The sequence below is a fragment of the Parasteatoda tepidariorum genome, chromosome 8 (genome assembly GCF_982258835.1).
Source record: "Parasteatoda tepidariorum strain Cologne lab strain chromosome 8, Ptep-v5.0, whole genome shotgun sequence".
NCBI lineage: Eukaryota > Metazoa > Arthropoda > Arachnida > Araneae > Theridiidae > Parasteatoda > Parasteatoda tepidariorum.
The window spans coordinates 24,171,300-24,192,447 of NC_141762.1; the positions used below are offsets into that span (position 1 = coordinate 24,171,300).

A 21,148-nucleotide genomic window follows, 5' to 3' on the forward strand; every position below is an offset into this window, starting at 1 on the left:
TTTTAATAGTTTTTTTAATATGGCTCTTATTTGAAGACGAAAAAGCATAGATTTTCTTACAAAATGACTGATAACTAAAAAACTAATCCAAATTTTTGAAAAAGAAAAAAAATACTTCTTCATTATGTCAAAACATAATTTTGTGTCAAGTTTCGTGCCTGGGCGAGGCTTCTGGGGCGATATATTGTGATTACAGACAGACACACAGCCGCTTTTATTATTATGTATAGATTATGTGGGGAAAAAAATTTAAAACAAGAGATCGGAAAAACAAGCATTTGACAAAACGAAAAAACGAAAAGAAAATGTGGTTATTTGAAATATTGTGTATTTCTTGCATATTTTTAAATTTCCTAAAAAAGGCACAAAAAAAAAATACAACACTAAATGTGGTGCCTGTTGTCAGTATAAAAATTCAATACTATTTTGTTATTTGCAAATAACATTTGCAATTTTGAGCTCTAAATAATTTTGGTATTTCTTTTTTAAATCTTTTTAATGCAGTTAAAACAATAAAATGAGAAATATTGCAACCATTTCAGTAGTTAAATTTTATTTTGAAACGCACACAATATAGTAATAGAAAGAGCAAAGTTAAATTACTATTATTTAAAAATAAGTATTTACGTAATGTAATTTTTTTGCATAATATCACTTTAACCTTGGCCAAAGGTTAAAGGATGGTCCGATTTTGAATTAAAACCAAATTATGATTTAGAAAGAATTAAATACCTATTATCCAACAGGAATTAAATATTGAATATTTTAATGACACATTTATACATATTAATCATACATATGAAACAATTATGAACGTGGAATATTGGATGAAGATGTAGATTTTAAAATGTATGCTAGTTTCATGTTGAATAGGTGCTTTTGTAAAAGTTACACTTTTGCATAATTTGAGAAAAATTATTTGAAATATCAAGAAAGTATATAGCATAAGACGTTTAAAAACCATTTCATTGGGAATATAAAGTACACGGTTCATTTAATAAAACACAACTTAACCACTACTTATCTCCAATGGCCATTACCTAAGGCAAAGCATATAGCTCTAAAGTACAGTTAATTTTCTTTTTTATGATTTTGAAACCATGTTAGTTGTAAACGGTTAAAATACCGTATTGTTCTGTATTCATAGTTTTTTAACCAAACTAGTTGTAAACGGTTTCAAAACCGTAAAAGTAAAAAAAAGTTCTTTACCTTAAACATTACGGTTAATTGGAGGGACAGACTTCTGCCGGTCATTTTGCCGTAATTTTAAAATGAAAATTCAAACAATGTACATGAAACCCTCATTACTTCTTAATTATTAGTTTTATCAACATAATATCAATTCTATTCATTTTATTCGAATTAGCATAAAAAATACATCGAAATAACGCCAACTTTTTCTACATAGCGATATTTATATCTCTGTCAGCACTTCAGCATAAAATTCGGAGACTAAATATAAACTACCTTAACATCTTGAAATTATGTTCATATCATGTACTAACAAAAATGAAGATTCATCGTTTTTGTCAAAAAATTTTATAATTTTTTTTTATTATGCTCCACTATATTAACTACGTTAAAGAAATATCATATTGATAATAAAATTCGCATTTAATAACATATTTAATAAATAAGAAGCATTATTCACATATTAAAACTTTTTTAAAATCGTTATTGTTTTATTTTTTTCTTCATATTTACAGCATATTTACAATTTAAATAAACCAAGAGATCGCAAAGAAACCAGAATTCTAAGACTAATATAATAACTTAAATAAAATAATGTACCCAGATTCTAATCTATGTTTTAACGTCCCATCGCTAACATGTTAAACAAAATAAGTAGTAAAATAACTATAACTGCTTTGCAACAAAAGATTTTGGAAACTTTAATTTTGACTTACCAGCGGGTGACCGAGCTCCGCTCGGAGAAAACAGGTATCGAAGCTAACTCGAAGATTTAAATTTTCAATTGTGATTTATCAAAACAATACATGCCATAAGAAAATTTGTGAAACCATTGGTGAAAAGATAACCGGTTAAAGTGCACCATTGTAAACTATCTAAACAAAGTTAGAGTTTGGAAAGGGAACTATTCTATACAAAGGTAAAGTTTGAAAAGTCACAGGAAATAAAATGTAATTGATAACACAAAATTATACAATTAAGGAAATGGTACAAAGTGAGCAGTGTAAAGATTGAAGTGTGTTGAAGTTCAATATTCTTGACAGATTTATTTAGAAAAACCAAACATATATACATACATAAGAAACATATTATAAACCTATAACAGCATAAACATAATAAACATTAATTATCGATTGCGAAGTCTTCCATGTTGTCCAGGTAGTTTCTTGTCGGAGAGTCAGGTGCGGCTGGTGAGTTTCTCTTGTTCAGGACTTCCTTCCATACGACGTTTCGGGTGTGGGTTGGATTCTCAGGAGGCAGCAGGACCTTCAACGCACTTTGACGCTTGACTCTTGAAAACGCGACGTAGAGCATTCCGTGCACGAAGACCGTCGTGAGGAGAAGCACGCCGACGAATTCGAATGTTTGGCCTTGTGACTTGTGTATCGTAATGGCGAATGCTGGAGTAACTGGGAATTGGTGCCGTTGCATAGTTGCGCCAAGCTGTGATTTGCTGGAGTCGAGCGTGATCCTTGGAAGGTGTACTTGTCGGCCTGCGTGTTCACCGGTGATGATCTTAGCCTTGATGATGTTGTTGCAAAGTTCGGTGACAATCAATCGTGTTCCGTTGCACATTCCTTCAGAGACGTCCAAGTTTCGGAGAAGCATGATGATGGCGTTCTTCTTGAGCTTCAGATTGTGTGGTGGCAAGTCGGCGATGTTGATCGAGTTCAGGAATTCAGGCGCGAATTGAATTCCCCCTTCATGTTGATCCTTTACCGAGTCGAAGCTTGTGTATGTCTTCTCTTCGCCTGGAAGCATAGCGATAATCTGCTCGTTGATCCTTATCATCGTTCAATGGTGCAAGAATAGCGCGATTCTTCATTGCTTCGTAGTTCCCACTTCTGAGGCATGGTCCGAAGATTTCATCGATGAGGTTACCACCAGAGCGAATTTCTTCTGGGACTTCTATTTCGCCGAGTTCATTCACTTCGAGTTCCCCGTCGCCGACCTTTAGCAGGTATTTCGCGAATTCTTCTTCTTCGGGATCAACGCGCATGTTCTTTTCGAGCGAATAAGTCTTGAAGTGTTGCCACAGATGGCTTCTCTTAATCAAAAGGTCGAGTATTTCGCTCTTGTTGGCACGTTGTTGAACTGGACGGCACTGTCGGAAGTCGCCACCAAGCACCATGACTTTGCCTCCAAACGGAATGTTGTTGCAAATCGCGCGTAGGAGTTCGTCGATGTTGTACAAGCCGTATTTTGACATCATCGGAGCTTCGTCCATCAGACACATGTGGGCTCCTTTGAGTGCGTTCGCCTTCTGTGATCCTGGTTTGATGGATGATCTTGAGTCGGATGTAAGCGGGACTTTCAAGCCAAAGGTTCGGTGCGTTGTTTGACCACTCGGTAGAAGAATCGCTGCTATCCCGGTGTAAGCCATGCATTTCACTTTCTTAAGTCTTCCGGTAACGATGCGATACAGCGTGCTGTAGACGAATGTCTTCAAGGTTCCTCCTGGTCCATCTATGAAGAAGCATTTCGCAGCAGGAGTCGGGTCTTCAAGTGCTTGGATTATGGTGTCGACGATTTCACGCTGCTTTTCGTTGAGTTGCTGGTACATGCGGTCTCCGATTGCTGTTGATTCGTCGACGTCGATCATATCGTGCTCCAAATCTTGCTCATAGTTGTCGATGTCTTCCATGCCATGTGTCTGCACCCAGTATCGGAAGTTGCGGCCTTCGGTAGCTTCGGTGTTCAGCTTATGCGCGATGATTCGGTAGGCACGCTTTATCGCTTCTTCTATGGAACCACCAGTGCGTCTTGCTTCTCGAATGAAATCTTCCGCGAGGTCCTCTTTGAACAGTTCCCATAATCTCTTCAGGTTTTCTGGCACACCAAGTATCAGGATTTGAGCGAAGAGTATGCGCATAACACTTGGAATTTTCGATGAAGCAGATTCGCGGAGTCCTTCTACGTACTGTTGGACGTCGTATGTGAGGCCTCTGGCTAGACAGGCTTGCTTGTAGGTTGTGTGCTGGACACCGTCGACAATGTAGAGGTCTCTGAAGTTCGTTGGTTCTTTGACGTGGAACAAAAGCGTGCACAGGAAGAAAAGTTCTGGCTGGGAAACGAAGTTGACTGGATGTACGCGACCAATTCTGCTGCAAGCATTCACGTTCTTCTGCCAAGTGCTCGTCTGGCCAATCCATCGGTAGTGCTCCGGCATTTCATGGTAATAGTGGTAGGTGACTGCCTTTCCGTTCGCTTCGTCTTCTTTCAGCGCGGTGTTATGGCGGAAGTAAGCCCTTAAGGTCGATCCCTTCTGTCCAATATCGGCAAGGTCAACTGACGTTTGGTCCAAGTTAACGCCATCTTGTCCGGGTAGGTGAATGTCAAGTCGAACGACGGTGTGGCTTTTCGCTTGGATCTCGAAATCCTTGAATAGGCGCCAACATGCTTCAACTGGTGAGATATAGCGAGCTTCCACGTACTTCTCCGGCTCGTTGTAGATGATCGTCTGCTGGTTTTCGACGGCCTTTATCGTAGCACAATCATGGCCCTTGTAGATGTACTTGTAGAGGTATTTCACCGGTCCGATGCTGCTGACGAATTCGACATTGATGTGGCATTGATACTTCTTTAGCAGGTAGGCGTTGTACGGGACGACGTGGCGGTTGTCTGTGGTGACGCGCTGGCCGTTGCAGTCTTTCCTGTAGATGGCTTGCTCATGCGAGAATTCTGGGTTCATTGGATCCAACAACGGATTGTAGCGTCGGCGATACCTCGGCTTTTCATCGTCCACCAGCGATGTCATGTCTTGATGTTCCATTGGTCCCCATCTGCACTGGTCTCTTCCATGTTTGCTGACCATGCACGGAGCGCTTGGGTTCATATCACCACACGGGTTATGGATCATCCATTTCGAGATCAGTTCCTTGAGCTCCGGATCATCTTCTGGAATTACCGCCGAGATAAAATCGTCAAGTTGGTCAGCGCTGTGAATCTTGTCCGCTGGCGACATAATCACTAATAGGTGCATGTGCGGTAAACCTCGCTTTTGGAACTTGATGGTGAAGACGTACGCGGATGCTCTTCCAAAGATTTGATGCGTCATGATGTCTTCGACGATTTGGCGGAACTTGAGACGTGCGACTCTTGCAACGATGTCTGGACGGGTTAGAGCCAATAGGCTTTCCGGAATTGCGGCGTTGAATTCATTGCGTATCGCTGACAGGAGTTCTGGCCACTGCGGATTGCAGGTAACGGTGATAAAAAATTCGGGCGATCCAAATCTTCGCGCTAATGCCATGGAGGCTTCGAAATTCTCGGTATACCAGCGCGTTGATCCGGGAAAAGATGACGGTAAGATGGTTGTTTCGCCAATTGCAGCATCTTTTTGCGCAGCCAAGCTTCTGAGCATGTTGTGAACTCCGGTGTATTTCTCGGCTTGAATTTCACGCTGATGGCTCTTTATCCACTGTATGCGATCTCTTTCGACGCGAATATAGGTGTCGACCACGTATTGCTGGAGTAAGCGTCCGCCAAAGTGAAGTGCATTAAACTCGACCAATCGTTGATCTATTCCTGCATTTGTGCAATCGATCGGGAGTGGCTTGGCATAATTCGGACGGTAGGCGAGTCGGTAACAGGCTAATTCTGCGCGTGTAACATGATTTCTTGATGGATAAGGCGTGTGCAGCGGCATTCCAACATAGAATCCAAAAGTTCCTCTCGGGTAGAAAAGCGGGTAGGTAAAAGGCTCGACACGACCATCGATGTTGCTTAGCTGCGTGATTTTTTTTCCGCGTTCTCGCATGACCATTTCATTCTCTGGGATGCTTTGATCGGCGTTGAGAGTCAAGACTGCGGCTATTTCGTTTACAACTGGTGCGTTGAATCGTCGAGGATCGTCGCCTTCACGGTTTGTAAAGACGAGGTGGACATTGGGCGGTTGTACTCCGGCTGCGATTGCGCGTTGGTTGGTTTCTTCGACCACTTCTCTCATCATCATAAATGATTGGGCGAACGGGTTGTTAAAGCGCATGATCTCCTCGAGTAGTTGCAATAGTTCTTGGCTTAACTCTCGGTTGAGCTCAGATCGCGCAGCTGTAGCCTCTTCCGGGTCCATGAAGTACATTTGGGCAAACTTCGGATGTTAAATCCACCTTGCGGGTCTTGAGTCGGGCGCGTTGCCAGGTTGATCTTGTGATGGACTTGACCGCCGGCGATAAACGCGTAGATTCCATGTTGATTTACGGTTCTGTCGTCGTCGACTTTGAATGAGGCAAGTGCAAAGCAGGCGTCGATGTTGCGGAACCTTCTTTGGAATTCTTCCGATAGGCGGTGTTGTCGTGCAAATAGAAGCGCTAATTCGTTTGGAAATTCGGGCATTGGTAGTTTGATTCTTCCATGTAAGCAGCAGTCGCCAAATGAATCTACGTGTATTTTGTTCTTCACTCTTTCTTCTGGGAAATGCAAAACGCCATCGTGGATGCAAGCGACGTTAAATGGAGCAAGACTTTGATATTCCACGTCGGAAGTTGCAGCATTTTTGTAGGTTGACGCAGACCGAGATTTCGCAGATCTACGGATTCTTTCATTACGACGGCGTTGTTCCTCTAGGCGAATGTTGCGGCCCCTCATTGTTTCGTTTTTTCGTCTGCGTCTTTCATAATCGCGGTATTTTACTCGTTGAGATGCATTAAGTTCCATCAATATATCCGAGATTCGTTCCTTGCTACGCTGCTTGACTGCTCTTGTCGGGCGCAACGGCGTTATCATCGGGTCTTGGATATTCAAAGCGTGCATATTGGTCGAAGATGTGAAAGATGCGGCTTCAGATGGTCCCGACATGTTCAATTGGTCACTGTTCACAACGAATTCGTAAATTTGCTTCCGTTCATCCGCTTCTTGAAAATTCTTGTCCAGGAAAAGGCGTCGATGAGAGAGGTATTGTCGAGCATAAAAGACGATGTAAACTCCGCAGGAAGACGCGTCATCTTGGTGGTTGTAAGCGTTGCGAGGTTTCACGATGCATCCTTTCAGCTTTTCATTCGTAACAACGGTATTCAAAACGTGTCGCAGTATTTTTCTCAAAACAGCATCGATGGGCAGCGGGTTGTCGACTTGATCATAGACTAATAGTTGACGTTCTCCATAGCTTGCTTCGTAAATTCCTAGCATCCAGTGCTCGCCTCTATCCATTTGAGCTCTCTTGTGAATGGGAATGAGTAGCACGTCGAATCCTTGTTGAACGCCGTATAGATAGTTGGAAGCCTTGTTCTGGTCGCTGATATCGTTGAGAAGAGCCATTCCTTCATAAGCGCCATCCGCTGTTGTAACGTAGAAGCGTGCGACAAATTCAGGGTGAAGTACAGCAACTTTGACAGTCGGGTAAGCTTGTTCGGCGTAATAGAGAAGCATTCTAACAATGACGGTATCTTCTAGTTGTCCATTTGCGGGTAGAATTGAGTTGATCGCTTGTTGTTCCAAAATTCCGGCTCCTTGAAGAATTTCATGTAGAGGTGCGTTCTGCATGTTGAAAATGTAGCTTGAAATCTGATGAATGTTGAAATGTCGGACTTTGTTGACGGTGATTTTAACACAAAAGTTAAACTTTTCTCCACTTTGATAAATGTAAACTAATGCGAACCTTACAATTAAATTATTAATTCCTTCGTATATTATTGGTTTAAGTTGTCGAAAATTAATATTTCAATTGTAAGGTTCGCATTAGGATACATTTATAAGAGTGGAGAAAAGTATCTGTAGCCATTATGGCGAACTAATAAAGTTTGAAAATATCCTATCTGTAACTCCGAACTGCTTGACCGTAGCGCTTCAAAACCGGCGCCAATCGATTCCTCGTGGCCAAAAACCCCAGACGCCCAAGTTTACCGGAGTTTATTAATTCTGGGGCGATTTTCGACTTGGCAACCATTCCTCGTATTATAGTATAAGATTAGTAAATTGAATATTTGGTTAGTGTTTACGCCAATCCGATGTTTCGTCCATATTTTGTTATCCAATTTGTTACTTTCCTTTTTCTTTTTCATCAACTCCATCCTTCAAAGCAACCTGTGGACGAGATGATCTACCCAAGAGAAGTCATACGCGACGAGGTGACGGATTCGACAAAATTACCCAGAAAACAAAAGGAAATTTTGACAAAGCGACCCTGTTGAACAAAGTGAATTATTATTATTCGTCATGATCTAAAGATAATCCTTACTCTTATATGAACATTGCCTTATCAGAATTTAAGTGTAAAGAAAGCTATACATAATCCGGTTCCCTGACTAACTGTCAATTTATTAAAGAAAAAAAAAAGAATTAAAAATACAATTTTCAATTCTAAAAATATTTCAGTATCCAATAATATCGGATTTAATGTTTCGTTGATTCATTAATTCAGTGTCTTTCTTCCCTTGTTTTATTTCTTCCTTTACTTGTTATATAAAGAATCATTCGAAATAGTAACTGCAATAGTATATGTTATAGTATTATGTTTTTTTCACGTTAAAAATGTGTGGAATTTGAAGATAGAAGTCTCCTCTATTACTACAAACATTTTTTCGAATTTTAAAACAATCTCAGAGTGTGTTTTGTTTATCCAATGTCAACAACTTTCCGAGAACGTCGGACGTCGAAAAGTGTGCGTGGAAACTTTAGCTGTGAAATGCAAAGACGTTGATAAAACAATTGTCGTGAGTGCAAAATTTTTTATTTATATATTAATAAACAAATATATAATGTTAGCGTTAAAAAATTTTGAAAATTAATAACAAATAAACGGAAAATGAAAAAAATACACTGTGGGGATACTTTGTGCAAAGTTTAATTCGTTTTTTTTTCCGACAGAAAAATGGTCAGACGTTATAAAAAAAATACATGGAACGAGAAACTACCGTGATTATACTTTAGAAAAGCTGCAACAATGTTTGCAAGCAGTTGCTGATGGTATGTCGATTGCAGAAGCTTCTCGGAAGTACAAAATCCACAGAAATACTATCTCTAATAAAATTCACAAGAAACACGTGAAACGTGCTGGTAAACTATTGCTTTTCTTCTACAAAGATTTTTCAATGAATTAATCAAACGATTTAACACGTAAAAATATATTTTATAGGGCGTCAGGTGATTTTGACAGAAACTGAAGAGCAAATTCTGTCATGTTCATTCAAACATGTTATGTTCAAATTTAACAATATTATAAATGTTAATGAATATGTAATAATTATTATTTTTGAAATTTCATCTATTTCAATGTTCAAAAATGTATATGGTTTCCTTTTGTTTAAACTCAAATGTTTTGAAATAAACATTCTTTTTAAGGAAAAATTCTTTATAAAAAATGGTTTTTTAACGCTGAAAATTATTTTCAAACTAATATCTTTACATATCTTGATGTTTTTGTTATGAAAAATGTCAACAATTAACTTTTTTAGCAAGTTTATATCAATATTTTACTAAAAACATGATTATTAAACTGAATTTCTATCGCTGCACAAAGTAGCCCCACTTGGGGGCTACTTTGTGCAAGGTATGTTTTGACTTATTATTTGTAAATAATACATACAAATAATGCCAATATTGATCAAATTCACTCGTCTGAGTCCAGTTATGAATATAATATCGATAAATTTCACTAAAGTTTGAATTAAAATAGTTTTTTTACATGTCAAAGTTCAAAAACTGCGAAATCCTGCACAAAGTAGCCCCACATGACGGTAATGTTAATCATATTTATTTATTACTTATTTTAGTTATTGTTCAAAAGTTAAATTTAATTTATTATTTATTTTAATTTTAAATAAGCTTTCATTAATGAAAAGATATATAAATACTTCTATATTTGAATAAATAAAAAATGTACGAGAAAAAAAATTTAGTCTTAGGGTCCAAAAAATTTGAATGGTGTGCGATTAATCTGGCACTGCATGCTAATCTATAAAAAATATGCTATAAAAAATAAAATCTAAGCAATGAAATTCAGAAATAAATATGTTTAAAATCATCACAAGGTGAAAAAGAAGAAAATAATAAAATAAAAATATCTAGAACTACGTTTTTCAAGGGGAATGAAAAGAAAAAAAAAAATTCAATTTTTGTCAAACCAAAAACGCATGTAGGAGAGAGTGGGGTCAATTGTAACAGGGTACGATTGTAACAGAGCAAAAATTTTGAGTGTCGGGTTCTAAATTTGGTTCCTAGGTGGCGCCCAAAGTGTATTTAATAAATCTACATGTACACCCCTGCTGGCAACCATTTTTATGTACTTCTGAAGGAGTTAAATCGCAAAAGATATTTTCACGCTACGTAAGTACTTTTTTTGGTATTAGAATATTATATTGTAAGAAAGTAATTTTGTTTAAACAAATGAAAATTATTAACCGAATATGTAAGTGGACACCTTAATTAACATTTAAAAAAAAGATTAGTTTTCTTAATTAACTACCATTGTTTTTAACAAATGAAGCTGAAATGGCGTCTTGGGGACGATTGTAACAATAAGTAAAGGGACGATTGTAACAGCTGAAAATAAATAATCTTATGTTTACAAACCATTACTTAACTCTTTAAGAACCACCAATAGTTTCCTATATCATTTATATTATGTTGCATATGCATTGTTTTATTTGTCACCTTTCACAGCATAAATTAAAATTTTTAACCCCTTAAAGTTAAAAGTTTAATCCTTTAGGTCTCTGCTCATTATTATTTTTACTCCTAAAATATCACTACTATTTTGATCAATAAGAAAATATATCACAACTATGATAATATGTATAATTAACTATGTTTTAGTTGAATTTATGAACTGTTACAATTGACCCCGTAAGTGGGGACAATTGTAACAAGTGCACGACTCTCAAAAATTGTTAATAACTAATATAATAACATTTAAAATAAGTTTTTTTTTTCTAGTAGAGGATAGTCTACTTTACTCGTCTGTCAATTAATACTAATAATATATTGGATTTTTTGTTAGTTAAAAATAGTTAAGTAAAAAATGCTACAATTGACCCCACTCTCCCCTACTAAACTATCACCATCCAGAATATGGATTACTTTCAGTCATAAAGAAGATTACAGCCACAAAGTTAAAAAGAAGAAAATAATAAAATAAAAATATCTAGAACAGCGTTTTTCAAAAGGGGAAAAAAATATTTCCATTTTTGTCAGACCAAAAACGCGGAGATGAGAATAAAACATTTTTGTCCACGGTTCTACATATAATTTTTTTTTGGTCCTAAACGTGTTCTACTATTTCGTTATTTTATTTTCCCGTTAATTATTTAAAATTTCGCCATTACAATTATATTTTTTGTAAAATGCTGGTTGGAAAGCAATTGTTTATATTACTAGAAATCTCGCTCCGGTCACTCGCTTCGCCCCTTAATTGCTTCGTATTCATTATCTTTTTTTTTTTTTTTTCCTTCTTAAGAGTTAATATTTTCCACAGAATTAAAGAACCATTTTTTATTAAGATATAAATTTTTGGCAACAGCTACAGCGTTTGTTGACAATCGTAAGGAAATGAATGGTTATTTGGATTTGTGAAGCATTTAATTGTACTTAAGATTAAATGTAGAACAGAATGTGTGACATAATAAGGAGAAATTATTAGGAAGTAATTTTATTCGTTGACGGAGACTTTATCATTACAAACAGGAAATAGTAGTTTTCTTTTGTCACTTAAAAAAATTTTTTTTTTTAAATATTTTTTAAAATTTTAATATAAACGTTGAGAGTTATATCTGGCAACATTTAATATCTCTCTTTCTCCTTTTCACTACTTTTAAAATGATTGTTCTTGTTTTCTAGTGGTACCATCTATGGCCAAGAATTCAGCTTCTGCCACACCCATACGTCACACTCGTTTATAGGGCTGACCCATTCATATACCCATTCATTCATCCACAGATTGTAATTTTGACCTGAACCAGAGAAAGATCAATCTCCAACTCAGTAACCCCACATGCATAATTTGTTATGGGAACATGGAGGACTATATGATACGGCAGGTTTAATTTTCTGCAAGTCACAATTAACTACACGGGAAGTCTTCCGCTGGCTGGCTTCGAACTCACGTTCTCACAAACGTGAGTCCAGCGCCCTACCAACCAGACTATCAAGGTCCCAGCACGAACTTATAAAATATAGATTTCGAGAGAGACACGTAAAGTTTCCTAAAGCAATAATCATCATTATTTAAAGTTAAAAAAAAAAAAAAAGAGTGATAGATAAATCGCGAAAAGAGCTATTGCAATTGTAAAAACTTTTGAACAAATTAAATATTGAAAGAAAAAAAAATACTAGTTTTAGTTCATAATGAAAAATGGCTCTTTCAACACATCGAATTCCAACTCCTTAGTTGCAATCCTGTGGGCTGCACAGCGAGCCACGTTGCTCTTTTTATTATAATAGTTATTATTTCTTAAGCTTATAATCGGATGTTAAATTTTTTCATTCCATCGTATTTCCAGGTACATTTTTCTGCACATCTTTGTAATTTCAATTTCAAATTTCTAAATCTTATTGTTTTTGCGCAGCAGTACAAAATGTAACGTAAAGTAGAACGCACAAGACAACGGTGATAGCGGCTGTTACAATTTTTTAGTACTTAGAAAAAATAATAACGATGAAATGATGGCGACAACGCAACAAAAAGTACACGATAATAACATTGGCAATATTGTAACAAATATCGATTCTAACTAACAAATAACATCAATTTTGAAAGATATAAAATTTTAGTAAATATTTAAGGTATTAATTTTCCTTTTATTTTGTTCTAGGACAAAAACTATTTATAATCTATATTGAATAGAATTTTTTTAAATTATTTTTCTTAAATATTATTAGATAGTTATTAAAACATAGTTACAGCTTTATAAAATATAGCAGTGTTGTAAGGCCTTAGCCTTACACTTATATATTTTCGATAGAATATAAATTTTAATTTACGATTAAAAAAACTTTATAAAAAAGAAATCAATAACTTAATTATTTATAAAAACCCATAGTTTGCGGACTCCTAGGGTTACACAAAAATTTGGTTCTAATGGCGGAATGCAAGTGACTAGCGTGAAAATTAATAAACAAAATAACATATTTTATGATAGATTAAAGAAATTAACTTGAAAAACCATATTTGGGGAATTGAATTTAATTCTTTCAAGAGAGAAAAGTTATTTTTAATTAAATATTTGCTTTTTTTGAATAATAAAATTTTTTTCAATTTTCTAGCTTTTTCATATTAAATAAAAAATTTAAATTGCTATTATATTGTTTAAACATTAGAGTTTCTGTTGGATGTATAGCATAACGAAGCTATTTTATGAAAAAAAATGCTATTAAAAATGGTATAAAGGGTTATTTCTAATATATTTGGATATAAAAGTAGAGAATCAAAATTTTCAAAAAGAAAAATCAAAATACTGTTATTAAACAAAAAATTGTCTAAATTTGTTTTGAGAATAAAAACATTGGTTTATCATAATAACAATATAAAAATTTAATAATTTCTAGAATGATTTTCCAGGATTTTTTATTCTATTAAGAGCACCAGTAGTTTTTCTATTTTCTAAAATGTTCCAAATAAAATCTAATCTTCTGTTTTATCCAAATAAAAATGTATTTATAAAATATCTGTGACTTAATTTCTGTAATGCTTTATGCTAAAGACACTAATATTTCTATTTAATAGATTAAAAATTAATCATTATGAATATTTATTCGCAAATGTAAAACCTTCTCAAGAAAATATATTTTATAATTTTTTATATTTTGAATAATTATCGTCAAATTATTTTCCTAATTTATTTTTTATTTGCAATACAATATTTTCACAATATTTTTTATGATGATATTGACAAATATTTCATATGCTTCATTTTATTATTTTTTCCACTTTTATGTTTGTAACTATCATAAACTTAAAATTTCTATATAAATGAGGAAAAACGAAATAGTTTCTATCGATTGATTGACTATAAAAAAAAATATGATTAATTCAGTTTTTTTTCTTTGAGCTCAAACAAGAGAATGAACAATTTACAAAGATTTTAAAAAATTTATCCCCACATTAAATATGTTATTTAATTTATCCCCACATTAAAGATACGAGTTCACGAGAAAGAATAAATTTTATATTGGAAAAAGAAAAAAAAAACATTAATGTGAAAGAGTAGTAAAATTCTAAATTAAAAATTAGTACCAATTACTTTCAATAGATATCGCTGCAAAGCACGGTCTCTAAAGAGTTCTCTCTTCTCCCATTGGCTCATTCGCAACAGCTGGGATCCTGTGACGTCATCTTCCGTATTAGCAGAGAAAGAGGGCACGACTGATGAATTTCTCCTCTTCTCTTTTATAATAGAGTAGTGAAAGGCAAGAGCGGAGTGGCTGATTCTCAAATACCATGTCTCAAAAATGAATATCTTCGCGAAGGCCGGTGATTAGAACTTTTTAAAAATGCAAAGTGATGATTATGATTCAAGCAAAGCGGATATTTGTTTTGATTCTTTAGGGTGATCGCTTTTTTTTTGTTCACATTGCTCGGAGTTCGAGGAAAGACTTATTGATCGCCCGAAAAATTGAGGAGAAGAACATGGCCCCGGCTTTCAGATAATTTTGTCGCCCCATCTGGCACATCCCAATGCTCGTTCCTAATTAGCCTCGGTCAGTTGTTGACCATAGGACCGGATGTATTCATATATAGTATTACAGTCTAATAGTTTAGTAGTAGATGCAAGTAGCTATAGCACCAGCCATGTCCAGAGAAGTGTACGGGAGCAGCAGCGTTAGCCAGAGGTCACCCAAGCCCCCGCGTCGACCAGATATCCATCGAGATACCAACCCGGACTCTTCCTCCAAATATTACCCTTCTTCCATTTCTCAACCAGTATCGGGCAGGGTAAGTCCAGTTGGGTCAAGAGCTGTACCCTCTGACCAAGGGGTCGGACGGAGGAGCAGTCGACACGGTTACGGCGTGAGTCGGTCTAGCAACGCCAGCCCCCTCACCGTACCGACCGACGGACCAGTACCGCATTCAATCAGCACATCCGCTTTTAACGTAGGGCACGGTAGGACAGCATCATCTCATCACTATTACAACGAAGATTTGGGCAGCCCCACTATGGACGGACGTGGGGGAACAGGCGGCACCGGGACGGCCCCCGGCCATCACCGTAGCCGCTCGGCCACTCGGGTCCCTCTCCGGAATTATCACTCATTAGAGAGGGATCAGGATCGGGAGTTTGTTCCCATCCGGGATCCCAGAGACCGGTCACTTGACAGGACGGACATGACTGGATCCGGCAGTAGGCATCCAAGAAGCAGGGAAAGAAGCCTGGACCGAGCCGGATATCGAGATCGCGATGACCATGCCTATAGAGATATGGACGGCCCTTTGGAAGCTGATCCATACCGTGATACGGGACATTCTATGTCGAGATCTGGCCATGGAGCGTATAGTGACACTAGGCATGGTTATGGTGGTAGATCTGGAGGTGATGGGTTCGTAACCGAAATGCAGCAAAGACTGAACGATCTCCAACTTCAGTATAGTAATATGAAGAGGGAGTTGGATGCGACCACTCAAAAGTTAGGATCTAGCATGCATAGTATAAAAACATTTTGGAGTCCGGAGCTCAAAAAAGAAAGAGCATTGCGGAAAGAGGAAGCAGCGAAATATGCTCTTATTAATGATCAATTGAAAATTCTGCGGTCAGAAAATCAGGTAAGATTTCTAATATCTAATATGCATCGGGTGTTCTATAATCACCGCCTTTAATTAATATATTTTAAAAAATTATTTCTGAAAAATACTCACATTAGAAAAATGCTGTAAAAATCTGCCGAATCACTACTGAAGAAGGCAGATTGAAAACTTGTTTGATTGCCTGATGAAGCATGGAAGTATTTCTGGCAATCGCTTATCAACGCCATTTTGTTTTTTCTGACAATCCAACAGGGTTTGACGTTTTTGTCCCCGCCTTTCTCGATAGTGATTCGTTAGGTTTGAATGACGTTATTGATTTTTTCCCTGCTTATATATTCATTTGCGACCTCTAATTTGTACTTCTTATTGCTTTATTTTTGATCAGAAATCTAAAAATATGTTTAAAGAGAAATCTAAAAAATTTAGAGAGAGATTAGGGAACACCCTGTTAGGCATTCCCCCCCCCCTCACCATAGTAATTGTAAAGTTTTCATTGCATGTTTTATTTATTCGGATCTAAATTATGTCTTTTGTAGTTGTTTTTTTCGACATATCGAAAAATAGTTCAACAATATTTTATCTATGAATTATTTTAAAATTAATTTTCAATTTTTGCATGGTATTTGGTTTTAGGAAATAATTTTGTAGTTTATTGTATTTTTATCACGGGCGACATAAAAGCAAATATTTTCAACCTTGGAATCATGAAATAGGTAATAAATTAGGAGCAAAGCTCTAAACTTTTGTAAATTAACTCGTTTGCTAGTTGCAATTAAATTTTAATTCAATATTTCTTAATCTCTATATAGATTATGTACTTATTTTGCAAACTTTCTTTTTTCTTTTTTAAAAAAAGGGAGATTATTAACCCAATTGCGAGGTGTTTTTTGTGCCCCCATATTTTTTAGAAAATACCAGAATGGAATAAAATGGGAATAAAACATTTCATATGGTATGTTAGAATATTTTTCAAATTTTGGGCTCTTTGGCTGCTAATTAAAATATTTGGCTGCTATAAAAAAATATACTACCTTATCGGTTATTTTCTATAGATAATGCTTTTTTTTTTTTTTTTGAACATGACATGAGCTATGCTATGAGTAATGTAATAGACACGGTTATTATCTATCTATTACAACAAATTCTTAATCTAAAAGTGTAACACGATATCAACCTGCTGCGTTTTTATTTTATTTTTATCAAAATGGAAAAATCTAACGTTATGCAGCTTTGAGATTTTAAAGATAACTAAGATAATTGAAATTTTGCCATCAAATAGATGTGAGATTTTAATATAAATTCGCTATTATCCTTTTTTTATATCCAACAGATGTCCAATACATAAAATTATGAAATCAGATCTTATTCTTTTATGTCAAAATATTGTTTGACGAAGTTATATGAAATTATGAAATCAGATCTTATTCTTTTATGTCAAAATATTGTTATGAATCAATATTGTTGTTGTAAAAAAAAGCATCGCAAATTAAGGATTTTAAGAAATCAAGTATAGTGATTTTAAAACAAATTCTTATTTGATAAATTTATTGGTGTTTTCTTTATTACTATTTTATATATTGAAAAAAAATTACAGTTTAACATTTTAGCTAAAAATTACAATATCCATGGATTAATTTGAAACTAAAATAGAATTTATTTGAAAATAAATGTTCTATCATACATTGTTTTGAGGATATTTTAGTCGATGTCGTTTAAGAGGGATTAAGGAAAAAAAGCAAATAATTTCACCTTCGCTTTCACTCCACTCCTTGAGGGGGAAAAAAGTAAATAAAAACACCAAATCGTAAAATAAATAAACAAAATCGTGGGTGTTTTCATTGACAACATGTGCTGGCAAGGTCACACTGTCTGATGTTATCGTCTGCTCTTAACTCAGTAATTTGTAAATTATGCATGTGGGAACTAATAAATTTTTCGTATTCGATTATTTTTTCGTATAAATTTTTTCTTGTTCGGGAGAAATATTTTGAATGAAATATTTTCTACTTAACAAAAGTTTAATTGTTTTGAATTTCAAATTAAATTTTATTTTTTTAATTCTGTTTTGAATAATATCTTTCTTCCTGATTGTAAATTAAATTCTCATATTATTTAGCAATTTCTTTATTTTTAATATTAAACTATGTTTTGAAAGGATTTAGAAAAATAATAATTCCAGAAAATATGGTTTTTATAACTAAGATTAATCCATAAATGTTCCAAACGCAATATTTCAATAATATTTAATAAATTGGACGCTTGCTAAAAATCAAAAAATGTTCCAAATCCCTTTGGTTAATTTGAAACAAATTTTTAAAAAAAATCCTAAAATTTTGTAACATGCAATGTTAAACAGAAATACTATCAAGACCTAAAATTATACGTGAAAAAAGATTATGGTGACTAAAATATTATTTTTTTAAATTTAATTGAGGTTTTGCAGATTTTCCTTCGAAGAATATAGTTTATTTTTACCTATAGTTTATTTTTAGGTTTACCTTATATCTATATCGAAGGTTGAGTTTTTCAATTTTAACATTTTTGAAAAATATAATTTAATATTCGACTTATATTTCTAATAAAATTAGGTTTTTTTTACCGAAGGGAATTACAACCTTCAAAAAATATATATTAATCAGATATATATTGACAAAAAGAAAGATAAAATTTATTAATGTAGAATTTTTCATTATTTGTGGAACAACTATCTTCAAAAAATATAGTTTAATCTAAGATTTGGACTAATCCAATATTAAGGACAAAAAAGAATGTAGTTTAATGTTATATATTACTTCACGAATTTACGAATATAGAGATTTCTTACATAAGGGAAGAAACCACCTTAAAGGAATACAGTTTATTTCAGAAATATTTGGCTTATTGCCAGGATTCGTCATTCCCTGATTCAAAACTGTCTCGTATTTTAACACATCGCTAGATGAAACTACAATATTCGAGTAACTTTTGAAAGCAAAAATTGTGCATTTTAATATTAAATGAATTGAACATTTTGTTTTTATAAATTATTTTTCCTCTATTACTAAATATTTAATGTTTTTTTCGTAACAATTATTTATTCTCAATAATATTTTTAAATATAATAGTACTAAAATGTTTGCTGAATTAAAATGAAATTTCGGTTCACTAAGACTTAATATATTTATAATAAGAAATAATTATATTTATATTCATTCAGTAATCCGAAATTATTTCACTGTTTCGATTGTTTGTATGAATTAATTTATGTCAAAGACCAATGAAAAGAAATAGCACAATTTAAAAAATATTATTTTTCTAGTAACAACACATTGAATATATTATGAATAGGATATGCATTTATAATTTACTGCTGTGCTAAAGTACTATAAAAAAGCAGTGTTATTAAAAGCAATAGTTTATTAAAAACTCATAAGCGTTTCGATAGTGGTACACCTTTAGCAGTAAGATAAAATGCTACTGATTTTTCATATTCTACTGATGAAGGTGGTACCATTGTGTAACCGAAACGTGTATAGTATTTTAATAAAGTGTTACCATTTGTGATTTTAAGCGTTTTTTTTAATGAAATTCTGTTTTATCACAAAGAATTTCTGTTGTAATTATGTATTAAAAGTAGTTCCGTATTTAAAGTAATAATATCATGGTTCAACGTTCAGTCGATTTTTCTTAAAGTATTTAAAAATTTCTAAAATGAGGGAAGCTAGTTTTAGCTTTTTAGTAGAGTAATTTAACGAAATGAGTCATTTTTATTCAATTATTTTTTAATCACATGTCCATCCTTCATAAAAACGTTATTTTTTAGATTTCTGTAGAGGGAAATTGATTGTTTTTCTGGCCAAACGCATAAAAAGTAAATGAACCAATATTTAATTGAACTTGGGTTTTGATGACCTGAATTGCTCTTATAAAAATAAAAAATGCTCTGAAAAACATCCAAATTGCTCGCTAAGTTAGAGAAAATTATTTTATATTTAAAAAAAAAGTTCATGTGAAATATTATTTTTTTCTTAAATTTGCATATGATTGGATGCCTGCAAGTGACGTCAGCGGAGGTAAATCATGGTATTTGTCGATTCAGAAGCCAATCGGATTCGACACACACGCATTACGTCTCTTACAGGTGTTCAATTAAATTTTATTTGAATCACATGGTTAGGCATAATCATTTCACTTCTTCTCTAGTTTCAAGTACCCAATATAAAGTATATCAAGAGGAAATATCAAGAGAACAGTTTTCAATAAAGTTTGAAATGATTGCTAAATGGTTATTAAATGTGGAAAAACAAGGTGGGATTACCCAGGAGATTACAACAGTTACGATAGGAAGACAAAAGTAGTAGCAAATTTTATAACAAATGACAAAATAAGAAAAAATAAAAATAAAAAAATAAAACTTAAAAATGTGAAAATTAAATACTACAGAATGCATACACAATAATTCCTTAAAATGCAAAAATTCTCCTAAAATAATAATAATAATAATAAATGCTCCATAACCTTTAAGAAATGTTCTAAAAAATAATTAAAAAATGCTTATGTCCTCAAAATTGTTAATGTTAAGATTAATTTCATTAGTGGCTAGTTAGTGCATTAATTGCTGGAAAATTTAATAGTTAATAATTATACTGATACCGTAAACCGGGGCGAGTCTACCCATTTTTTCAGTTTGTCAACTTTCAAGTGGTCAAACTTTTGTAATATTAAAGAAAAAAGGCTTTTAATAGGTGTTTCGGAATCGCTATTTATCTCTCTTTAAAGCTGTGAAATCGATTTTAGAAAATATTAACAGTTACGCTGTTACTGTATATTTTTATAGAACTGCTGACAAACCTCTCGTATGGGGCGAGTCTACCCATTCTACTAAAATGAATGTTAACATTGTAAATAATCAAATTTTACTATTAAATTGTTATTTTAGTTACTATATAGGATATTTATGAAGTAAAATTCATAACTTTATTATATATTTCATTTTTTTATTCATAAAATAATACAAATTGAGTATTTGATCGATCATCAAATTTTGATCACAGTTTTGTTTTTATAATCATTAACATTATAAAATAACATTTTTTTCTGATTATTGTTGATAAAAATAAATTAAAATTAATATAAATTTACAATTAAATAATTAATAAATAATAATAATTAAAGATTATTAACAAAATCATGGCATTTTTTTGTAACATTTAAATCCATTTGTTTTGCGAATATAATTTCGAGCCATCTGTAATAATAAATAATAATTTATTTAACTTGCATTAAATAAAAAAAGTTAATTTTGTA

The 21,148-nt window shown here is 33.7% G+C and overlaps 3 protein-coding genes across 3 annotated transcripts in view; 1 reads left to right on the forward strand and 2 right to left on the reverse strand.

Moving 5' to 3' along the window:
* Positions 1-2,313: 2,313 nt before the first annotated feature.
* LOC147805945 (ATP-dependent DNA helicase PIF1-like) lies at positions 2,314-2,799 on the reverse strand. The gene has a single exon (XM_087149495.1). The coding sequence runs from the start codon at positions 2,797-2,799 to the stop codon at positions 2,314-2,316; it is 486 nt and encodes a 161-aa protein (XP_087005621.1).
* Positions 2,800-2,893: 94 nt separating this feature from the next.
* On the reverse strand, positions 2,894-6,139 carry LOC122269595 (uncharacterized). The gene has a single exon (XM_087149496.1). The coding sequence runs from the start codon at positions 6,137-6,139 to the stop codon at positions 2,894-2,896; it is 3,246 nt and encodes a 1,081-aa protein (XP_087005622.1).
* An 8,280-nt stretch (positions 6,140-14,419) lies between these two features.
* Positions 14,420-21,148, forward strand: part of LOC107449667 (uncharacterized) — a 95,620-nt gene continuing 88,891 nt past the window's right edge. Inside the window, exon 1 of the mRNA XM_087150015.1 lies at positions 14,420-15,880. Within this exon, the coding sequence (XP_087006141.1) occupies positions 14,888-15,880 (993 nt within the window). The 5' untranslated portion in view covers positions 14,420-14,887. The remainder of the gene's footprint in view (positions 15,881-21,148) is intronic.